General features: G+C 47.9%; 2 protein-coding genes across 2 annotated transcripts; both read right to left on the bottom strand.

Moving 5' to 3' along the window:
* Window positions 1–3,057: 3,057 nt before the first annotated feature.
* EDB91DRAFT_858077 (uncharacterized protein) lies at window positions 3,058–3,893 on the bottom strand. Its single transcript, XM_041328619.1, has 3 exons — window positions 3,862–3,893; window positions 3,698–3,806; window positions 3,058–3,615 (listed from the first exon to the last, which is right to left on the bottom strand). Exons 2-3 carry the CDS (start codon window positions 3,703–3,705, stop codon window positions 3,135–3,137), a joined length of 489 nt encoding a protein of 162 aa, XP_041172162.1. The 5' UTR covers window positions 3,706–3,806; window positions 3,862–3,893; the 3' UTR covers window positions 3,058–3,134.
* A 1,824-nt stretch (window positions 3,894–5,717) lies between these two features.
* EDB91DRAFT_858079 (CHAT domain-containing protein) lies at window positions 5,718–10,307 on the bottom strand. Its single transcript, XM_041328620.1, has 3 exons — window positions 9,938–10,307; window positions 5,923–9,887; window positions 5,718–5,865 (listed from the first exon to the last, which is right to left on the bottom strand). The coding sequence occupies exon 2, from the start codon at window positions 9,881–9,883 to the stop codon at window positions 5,957–5,959; it is 3,927 nt and encodes a 1,308-aa protein (XP_041172161.1). The 5' UTR covers window positions 9,884–9,887; window positions 9,938–10,307; the 3' UTR covers window positions 5,718–5,865; window positions 5,923–5,956.
* Window positions 10,308–10,774: the final 467 nt, after the last annotated feature.

Raw genomic sequence — 10,774 nt, 5'->3', positions numbered from 1 at the left:
GATTTACAACTCCAACATGTCCCTGGCAAAGATCTTTCCATCCCCGACTCTCTTTCCTGCCGGCCTGACCATGTTCTGCTCAATGCAACTGACAACTCAGATGTTACCTTGTTACCCGAGGGGTTGTTCAATAACTTGATTGACACTGCAATGAGAGACAATCTCCGTGTTTCCTCTTCCATTGACATCATAGTGCAAAAGACCATTGATGCTCTTTCCAATTCCTCCCTACCCCTCCCTATGAAAACTGCTCTCTCTGATTGGACCTTCACCGACCACATTTTAACGTTTAAGGGCCAAGCCTACATCCCTCCTGGTTCTTTGCGCAGAGACCTTATCTTGCTGCACCATGATAGCCCTACTGCTGGCCACCCTGGCCGTTTTAAAACCCAGAAATTGCTTTCCTGTGACTACTGGTGGCCAGGACTTCCAACCTTAGTCCGGAAGTATATTGAAGGTTGTGTGGTGTGTCAGCAGAACAAGGTCAACACTCATCCTACTGCGCCCCCGCTTTTCCCTATCTCTGCTCCGACCTCCTCTCGCCCCTTTGCTCAATGCTCTGTTGATCTCATCACCGATTTTCCACCCTCCAATGGCTTTAATTCTGTCATGGTCATGGTAGACCATGGGCTTATGAAGGGGGTGGTCCTTACACCTTGCAACAAGACAATTGATGCAGAAGGAGTGGCCAATGTTTTCTTCAAACATGTCTACACACATTTTGGTCTTTATGACAATATTATTTCTGATTGAGGACCACAGTTTGCAGCCAAGTTTGCACAAGAGTTAGGAAGACTTCTCAGATACAAAATTGCCCTATCAACCGCACTTCATCCTCAAACAGATGGAGAAACTGAATGAGTAATCAAGAATTAGAAGTATACCTTCGCATATTCTGTGCAAACGATCAAACCTCTTGGGCAGACAAACTCCCTATGGCAGAATTTGTACACAATTCCCATCATCATTCAGCATGAAACACTTCACCATTCTACCTTATGATGGGATACCACCCACAAGCAATACCATTGGCTACCGAAAAAATCGGATCTTCCAGCCGTTGAAGCAAGAATATCAGAACTCCAGAAGGCTCAAGAAGAAGCTCTATCTTCTCATGAACTCGCCAGACAAACAATGAAACAAAGAATCACCTGTTCATTTACCCCATTCAAGAAAGGCAATAAAGCTTGGCTAGAAGCCAAGAACCTTCATCTCAATTACCCCAATAGGAAGTTGGCACCCAAACAAGAAGGACCTTCACTATTTCAGAAGTTCTCAGACCAGTCACATATCACCTAAAACTCCCGAACCAATGGTGTGTTCACCTGGTATTCCACGCAGCACTTCTTACTCCTTATCATGAAAATGAAGAACACAGTCCCAACTTCCCTTTGCCACCTCCTGACTTAATTGACGGAGAAGAAGAACATGAGGTAGTAGAAGCCATCCTCAGACACAAAGGAACTCTCTCACGACAATGCTTCCATGTCAAATGGAAAGGATACCCATTGGCCAATAATGAATGGTTATCGGAGTCTGATTTAACCAACTCCGCTGAAATCTTGAACAGATATAAGCAGGCACATTGACTCACTCCCTCTCCAGTTCGAACTATCATCTCTAAACCATTCAAACAATGCCTTCTACCAGTGGACGAAACTTTGTCCCATCTAGCGCTGAAGATATAAATCTCATCATCACTCACAACAGTGCTCCCAATGTTCCTATTCCTAATCTTTGTTTTCCTGTCTTCTCTCCTTGCCCTCATTATATGACTATTAGTCAATGAAACTCTCCAGAAGTACCATGCCAAGAATCTCCATTCCAATATACCAGTTCACCCACTCCTCCACCATTACCATTCCATGAACCTGTTGATCAGATGTTCATCAACACTCCAGCTAGTCCAACAACGATTAGAAATCGTGAGCGTATAGCAGCTCCTTGGAGAGTAGCCACTGATCCCTACTTGTCCGATCTCGAAGATCGTAGACTCCGTTGTAGGATCATGTTGTCATCACAACTCTTCAAAAACCCCATTAAAGATGCTATTGATACTGAGCCTACACTCAACGCCCTCTATGACCTCTATTGTCTTGGAGATTGTCTTGAATGTACCCTGGAACGGTACAATGGTGAGCGACGAGAAGATGAACTCTTCTCCCTTGACTATAGTATCAGAGATATGTCATCAAGGAAATATCCTCTGTGGTCATGTTGCTGATTTCCCTCTCGTCTCTTCGATTACTCTTGATAACTAGAAGATTCCCTTTGTGCTGCACAGATCTTCTCCTTCATCAATGCTGTCCTGACTCTCTGGCATAGACACAGGTGGGCATATGGTGTTATGTCCAACAATTTCATACCGGAAAGGACACAGTGGGTTCTCACACACAGTGGAATCAATCAGTATTCAGCCCTCGTTAACAGGCTATATCTCCAAGGGTATTGCCCTATGTGAAAAAGGCGACATTCAGGATGCGAGGGCAGCATTTGATGTTGCGTTCATGTGATCAAGATTCAGAAACTGTTCATTTTCTACTCTTGATCAAGGTACGTTGCAGTTTAGTGCTGCCGAAGTCCGGTTCAGTCTGGTTCTTGGTACTATATCTTCGAACCCAGAACTGGACCTTCAGTCAGGTTCAGGCAAGGAGGGTGAACCCAGGACCGGACCATTGTGAATGTGTTTGAGAGGGTCTGGTTCGAGTTCAGAACCGGTTCGAACCCTCAAACCTCACATTTTACAGCTATTTGCAAAAACATTGTCAGTACACATCATCTGAGAGAGTAAAATCAGCTGCAATCTCAAGTTCGCGGCTATAAATCTTTTCTAAGACTGGAAACGGCATCATTGTGGTCTACTTGATTGAGAATCATCTGTTATGAGGTGTAATCATTAACTTGCAAACTTGAAAACATGAAAGAGTTGCACCTCGCTCCAGCAGTTGTGGGCAATAGTGCAGATGAATTGGTTTTCCATCCTCTGCCAACAGTTCAAAAGCTAGGCGAGCCTCCGTAGACATATTGCAAATTTGTAGTTATGACTGAACAACACTTGGACAATTGCAAGTTGTATTCAGACATAACTATGACTTGAAATAAACAATCATTATCTAGACACCGTTGTTGTTATTTTAGACAAAAATTAATGAGTGTTTTGAGCTCGAGGGCTGTAATGATAGAGTTTGAATAGGATGAGAGCTTGGTGGGTGAGCAAAAGGCGGAGAGCAACACACGAATCGTGATGAGAGTGCAGAAGAAAAGAGAACGAGCAATTGAAAGGTAAGTGAGATGCATACCATCATGCAAAGCCCGCACAACTTATAAGGGCCTTCAAATGATGATGATGGTGTAATCATTACACAGAGAGGACATCTAGAATGATAGTTAGAGTTAGACGCCCGTACATCTGCAAGTCCATTAGCAATGGCATTGAATGCTTTCAATGGTCCGAGTATCGTGTTGATCGTAGATTGAAAGTCGTTGGGTGCCAACGCGGTATCAAATATGACAGAATGAAGAGTGTTTGTTTGGATTAGAAGCCTTCGCCAAAAAACAACTGACTGAATACCCACCATTGCAAGGAGGGTGGTAGGAATCTGGAGGAGGATAACACTGAATGTATCAGAAATGCACAAACATGCGAAAATTTACGAACTTGTTAGTAGTTTAATGAATGCAGAAAAAGAACACGCACCTTTTCATTAGCGAGCTGCTCAGGCTGGATCTCTCATTATTTTCATCCTAGAAGTGAGTGTCAGAGTGAGCTGGGGGTCTGGTGTTTGGCGCCAAGTGTATGGTGGATGCTGATGTCAGTCGTTAGCATTTGTACTTTGCACAACTAAACGCCAAACATATTACCATTTTAGGAAGGCACGGGTACAAACTTTCCTAGTGCTGTGCGTCAATGAGTCGTTCTATCATTAGGCTGAGGTAAAGAGGGTTTGGACCAGTTCGAACCAGTCCGAACGCATTCGCAATTATCACTCGAGGACCGAACCTGGAACTGGACGTGGAGTTCGGTTCTTCAGTTACATCGAACCTGTGACCAGACCCTCGGTTCAGTCTGTGAAGGTTCAGGACCGGACTGCGGCAGCACTATTACAGTTGCCTATGTGTTGTAGGTTTAGCATGCTTATCTTTGATTCATTTGGAGACTTATTTTAGGGTTAGGGTCCGTCCTGGGACGGATTCCCATATATGGATGGATAAGCCCTAACCCTAGACTAAATGGAATGAAGACGACACAACTCCAGAAAATTTTTGCATGTCAACTTCGGAAAATTATTGATGACATGACGGACAGTGGGAGTGGATAGAAGCAAGAAAACTCCAGCGGGAAACTGTTGGGCAGCAGTGAACTGCGCCCGCGATACTCCATGATACTCAAAAAGCCTGTGCAGGAGACAGGTAGACACAACAGACTCACCGTCATCGATGAGTTGGTGGTCAGATACAACAAGCGAGACGGGCGGTACGAGGGTGAAATTGGAGATTGGATTTGAAGACGAGGAGGCAGCCATGATGGGGAGCTGGAGTTCAACAATAGGAGGAGCAAATGCCGGAGAGGAGCGACAACAAAGTGGCAAGAGGAGCTGGAGTTCAAGAATAGGAGGAGCAAATGTCGACGAGAAGTGACAACAAAGTGGTGAGAGGGAAAAATAATAATAAAGCCAAACATGAAGAGCGGGCCGGTGACGATCATAAGCACACCTTAGCTATCCGTTATACATGGTACCCTAATGATCGGGTCCAGGAAAGTAGTCAAGACTGTCGTCCCTTAATTGTTACACCAAAAGGCAGTGATAATGAAAGCTCATGCTTCATTATCTCGGACAGTATTTATGCTGATCATGGGAACTCAGGTAAGCCAACGGGCTTACATATATGTGCGTATCCTCACCCGCGTCATGCTGGATTCAGAAAAGTTCACTAGGGCTCAGTCATCGTTTTCCGATGTACACTAAGCTCAAGGATAAGATGTCTGTTGTTTTGGGACTCCATCTCATGCTTTTAACCTTCCCTTAGCTCCCAGAAGGATCACAAGGGAATCTCATGTCTCATATCCACAATCTATTTCCTTCCGCCGTCTGACTCACTGATTATCCGTCCGCCTCTAAAATTATGTTCGACTGAGTCACCTGTATGGCCGAGCCAGACGACGAGAAGTACTCTTCTCAACCTCTCACTCGACTGGCTTTTCCAGCACAATTGTCCACACCCATCGCCCTATGTCGAATGCTTGCCTACGCTGTAGGAGATGTTTATGGTTTGACACCGCATCACGCAGCGCACTTAACTGTAAGTCTTCTTTTTGTCTGGCGCCACCAATTCTCACATTTTCTTAGAAGTCAGCTGCGACTGTATTGCATCCTCCTTGCAGTTAGCCCCCGTGTAACTTGCTGCTCTGAAATCCAAGTTCACGCTTCCGCTACCCTATCTCATCCTCTTCGTTTCCTCTGTCTGATGGATGAAAAGTCCATCGACGTTGTCTCTAGCCCTAGTTTCTCTTTTGGGAAATTCACTCGGGACTGAGACAAGAGCTCTATTCCCGTTGGGGCATTCAACCTCCCTTTCATCAAGCGTGTCAAAATAACATCCAGAAATGATATTAACTAATAGTCTAAGCAGTGGAACAATCAGCGATTACAAGCAACTGTAACAAGACCACGCGAGCGGAGATGGAAAAAAAACATAAGGGCAGGAAAATAATGTGATGGGACTAATGACTTCGACTTCGGCAGCGTTTGGTTGGGCATGCAATCGAGAATGAGAATTACTTGTGTTCGGCTTCGGGTGCGGACCAGCATCCCAGAACCCGTAAAGCTCACTCGTCTGGACCGTCGATGAGAGGGGTCAAACGATCTATAGAAACAGTATTAGTGTGAGTATGTAGTATGCCGACAGAGGACGATTACTTACAGCAAATGCGACAAAATTGTGAACGGGTCTTAAGCTAGACGCCTATGTGAACAAATACGATCTGCTGTTCCAGTGGAACCTTCATCTTGCGCAACGACTTCACGGCCTTGTACAACGCTACCGCGGCCCGTGTGCAGTCCAATCTCCCTGAACTATCAACCAGGTTGGCATAAAAAGCGGACACAACCTGCCGCGCAACCTCGTCATCGACAGACCACATGGAACCTATGACACTGCGAAATCCGGAGAATTGCATAGCCGCAGCGAGATGGATTGACTCATCTGGACTCTTCTCATCGCCTACGGTAGTGTGGCAAGCAGATAAGAATGCAAACTCCGGATTCTGCCAGTGGGATCGGATGATGTCTGTGATCATTAAAGGCCCGTCGCGCATTGCGAAGGAAGATTGAAATGGTTGCTTCCGATTCGGCATTCCATGGCAGGCTAGGTGGAGCCACTGATTATGGCGTAATGAATCAAGTGCACCCTGGACGGTTGCGTCGCTGTTCTCGAGTGATGTGAAGGAAACGAGGGGCAATAGACGCTGAGCGACTGCGGCCAACTCAGGAGCGACACATCGGAGTTCCTTCCCTCCGTCCGGATTTGCTTGACCAACGGCAACGAAATGTTGCGTGGGTGCATCTATAGAAACCTGATGTCTCGCACGAACAAGAGTAGCCAAAGTCGGGGTGTAAGAGGAGATATAAATCTGAGACAAATTGTCCCTCTTCTTCTCGTACGGACCGGCTGCATGTAGAGGAAGTAGAGTGAACTGAGAGGTGGGACACCACCAGATACGCGAACCAGGTTCAACTCCTGACTCCATCAGCGCTTGGATCACGGGGTCAACAATACGATCCCAAAGCTTGCGGAGGATGCTGACAAGCTCGTGTTGATGATCAGAAGAACCAAATTCCTCTGCGAGGGACTGAAACTCAGAGGACAACTCCGAGACTTCGGTCTGCGTGATAGCGAGGGGAACGTGGACAGGATCTTGGGTGCCGAAGATAATCAGGGCATCACAGCCGTACTGACTGGCATTCACGATAATGACTGGACCTTCCTCAGCTGCCTCCTGGAGGCCAGAAAATAGTGGATGGAGGAGAAACCGAGAAAAGTCAGGGAGTATACGGATGCGTGAAACGACATCGTCCCATTGCATGGTCAGTTGCCGAATTTGCGGTGACTGGTCTTCAGTAGACTTATCGAACGCGCTACGAAGGCGAAAGCTCAGTCGCTTGAACTCTTCCGCCAAGGCTGCGCTGGTGTCACCTGACAGGGAAAGTTCGTCGAGCGGTGTGCGGAAACGTGCCAACTGTGTCCAGAATACCGCACGGCCCTGCTCCACAAGTTCCACAGCAGTGGTCAAAGCACCATAGCGAACACTGCATGAGAAAGCATCCATGGCAAGGGACGAAGTGGCTTCTTTGAATACGTCGAAATGACGGGAAGAAGATGACAAAAGAGCAACATGCTGATCTAGGAATTTCAACGCGGTCTGATAGGCAACCAATGCAGAGCCATGATTCGACTGTTCTGCGGAGCTTACCCATGACTTGGCAGTGTGAAGATCGCGACGAGATGCTGCATTGGGGATGTGGGGGAGTTCCGAATACAGCATAAATGACTCATCCAGGTCCGACATGACCTCCCTCTGCTGGAATCTGTCATGAAGGCTGGTGGCAAGATTGTTGAGAGACGTGGATCGATCAGAATGACCAGGGAAACGGAGGAGTAGTGCAGCGCGGTAGAGCTCAATGGCCTCATCGAGGTCAGACAGAGCGCCACGCTGGTGGAATCTGTCTCGAAGGCTTTGGGCAAGATTGGTGAGAGATGAAGCTCGATTAGAATCACCAGGGGCACGGAGGAGTAGTGCAGCTTGATGAAGCTCGATGGACTCATCAAGGTCAGATGAAGAGCCTCGCTGCTTGAATCTGTCTCGAAGGCTGACTGCAAGATTATTTAGATACACGGATCGACCAAAATGACCAGGGGGGCAGAGGGGTAGTGCAGTCTGATAGAGTTCAATGGCCTCATCAAGGTCAGACAGGGTGCCACATTGGTGGAACCTGTCTTGAAGGCTGCTGGCAAGATTGGAGAGAGACATGGATCGATCAGAATGTCCGGGGGGACATAAGAGGAGTGCAGCTCGATGAAGCTCAATGGCCTCATCAAGGTTAGATGGGGAGCCTCGCTGCTCGAATCTGTCATGAAGGCTGATGGCAAGATTGTTGAGATACACAGATCGACCAAAATGACGAAGGGGACAAAGGAGTAGTGCAGCTCGATTGAGCTCAATGGCCTCATCAAGATCAGATGGGGCACCACGCTGGTGGAATCTGTCTCGAAGGCTTAGGGCAAGATTGGTGATAGAGGAGGCTCGATCAGAATGACCAGGGGGACGGAGGAGGAGTGCAGCCCGATTGAGCTCAATGACCTCATCAAGGTCAGACAGGACGCCACGCTGGTGGAATCTGTCTCGAAGGCATAGGGAAAGATTGCTGAGAGACATGAATCGATCAGAATGACCGGGGGGACGGAGGAGGAATGCAGCTCGATGAAGCTCAATGGCCTCATCAAGGTCAGATGGGGAGCCTCGCTGCTCAAATCTGTCATGAAGGCTGATGGCAAGATTGTTGAGATACACAGATCGACCAAAATGACGAAGGGGACAAAGGAGTAGTGCAGCTCGATTGAGCTCAATGGCCTCATCAAGATCAGACAGGGCGCCACGCTGGTGGAATCTGTCCCGAAGGCTGTTGGCAATATTGGAGAGAGACATGGATCGATCAGAATGACCGGAGGGACGGAGGAGGAGTGCAGCTCGATGAAACTCAATGGCTTCATCAAGGTCAGATGAGGAGCCTCGCTGCTCGAATCTGTCATGAAGGCTGGCGGCAAGATTGTTGAGAGACATGGATCGATCAGAATGACCAGGGGGGCGAAGGAGTAGTGCAGCGCTGTGGAGCTCGATGGCCTCATTGAGGTCAGACAGGGCGCCACGCTGGAGGAATCTGTCTCGAAGGCTGTTGGCAAGATTGGAGAGAGACATGGATCGATGAGAATGACCGGGGGGACGGAGGAGTAGTGCAGCTTGATGAAGCTGAATGGCCTCATCAAGGTCAGATGAAGAGCCTCGCTGCTCGAATCTGTCATGAAGGCTGACTGCAAGATTGTTGAGATACACAGATCGACCAAAATGACCAGGGGGGCAGAGGAGTAGTGCAGCCTGATAGAATTCAATGGCCTCATTGAGGTCAGACAGGGCACCACGCTGGTGGAATCTGTTTTGAAGGCCGTTGGCAATATTAGAGAGAGACATGGATCGACCAGAATGACCGGGGGGACGAAGGAGGAGTGCAGCTCGATGAAGCTCGATAGCCTCATCAAGGTCAGATGGGGAGCCTCGCTGCTCGAATCTGTCTCGCAGGCTAATGGCAAGATTGTTGAGAAAAGTGGATCGGTCAGAATGACGAGGGAGGCAAAGGAGTAGTGCAGCTCGATTGAGCTTAATGGCCTCGTCAAGGTCAGACGGGAAGCCTCGCTGGTGGAATTTGTCTTGAAGGCCTAGGGCAAGATTGGTATGAGATTTGGATCGTTTAGAATGACCGGGGAGACGGAGGAGGAGTGCAGCCTGATTGAGCTCAATGGCCTCGTCAAGGTCAGACAGGGCGCCACGCTGGTGGAATCTGTCTTGAAGGCTGATGGCAAGATTGGTAAGAGATGAAGCTCGATCAGAATCACCAGGGGGGCGGAGGAGCAGTGCAGCCCGATTGACCTCAATGGCCTCATCGAGATCAGACAGGAAGCCTCGCTGGTGAAATCTTTCATGAAGCCTGACTGCAAGATTGTGGAGACGCATGGATCGAAGCCAATGGCCAGGGGGAGAGCGCCGCAGAGCCGCTCGAGCCTTCTCTACTTTGTCCACTTTGTCAAGGACGCGAGATGATGACTGCCCCATCTCACTATGAAGGGCTTCGGAATGAGTGCAAGAGTGATATCAATAAATACGCACACAGGGAGGATCAACTCGAGCACCGGCACAGCGAAGATCAGGGAGGGACATAATACAGTGAATGCCGAGGGAGCTCGTGAATTTAACTGCGAGCCACAACGTCACAGAGAGGCTGAGGCAGGGCCTCTCAATTCGATATTAAACTCAGAGCCGAAAGAGTACTAGTACGACAAGGCTTGACAAGGCAATGTAGTACATAGTACGCCAATTGCCAATAGTATGCAATGCTCCATTAGCAGTTCGGGCAAAAGGCTCTGAGCCGCAAGGCCAAGCCTGAAAAGCACTTGAAGTTAAGGCAGGGTGATGGCATGAGGGCAGTGACTGTCATGTGGCAGGCACGCTACTAGTAGATAGTTATAAGACTTACTAGTCAACCTGGAACAACTTGACAAGCGCCCACAAACTTTCATGTAATTCCATTATTCAGCAGCTTAGCCGAATCTTGAATCTTCCACAGTTTGTTCTCAATATTTGCTCAGCGCTCAATCTTAACTCCAAACCATCACTCTGTTGGACATCTTCGAAATCTCGTTCAGAATAACGCGAGGACAGGATGAGTCGAGTCAGATCTGAGTTCACTATAGTAATAAGAGGCTTCTGATTAGTGACTGAATTGCAGGCCTAACCCGTCAACATTCATTCCTACCTTTGTCTGTAAGTCACTTGCCAGCGAGTTCAGGAGACAGCATTCATAAATACGTCAGGTATGATGGAAAGCCCTCACCCCGCATACTACTGGTGTCTTATACTGTCTACGTGAAGGCAGCGCTATCATTATGTCCTGGCGACAGCATCTGGTATATGACTCCACTTTCTTTGATTTACCCACAGGCAGTG

This window comes from Suillus paluster (assembly GCF_016628075.1).
Source record: "Suillus paluster strain FC165 chromosome Unknown EDB91scaffold_86, whole genome shotgun sequence".
Lineage (NCBI taxonomy): Eukaryota > Fungi > Basidiomycota > Agaricomycetes > Boletales > Suillaceae > Suillus > Suillus paluster.
The sequence above is the reverse complement of the archived record's forward strand: the minus strand, read 5'-3'. Positions and strand labels throughout refer to the sequence as shown.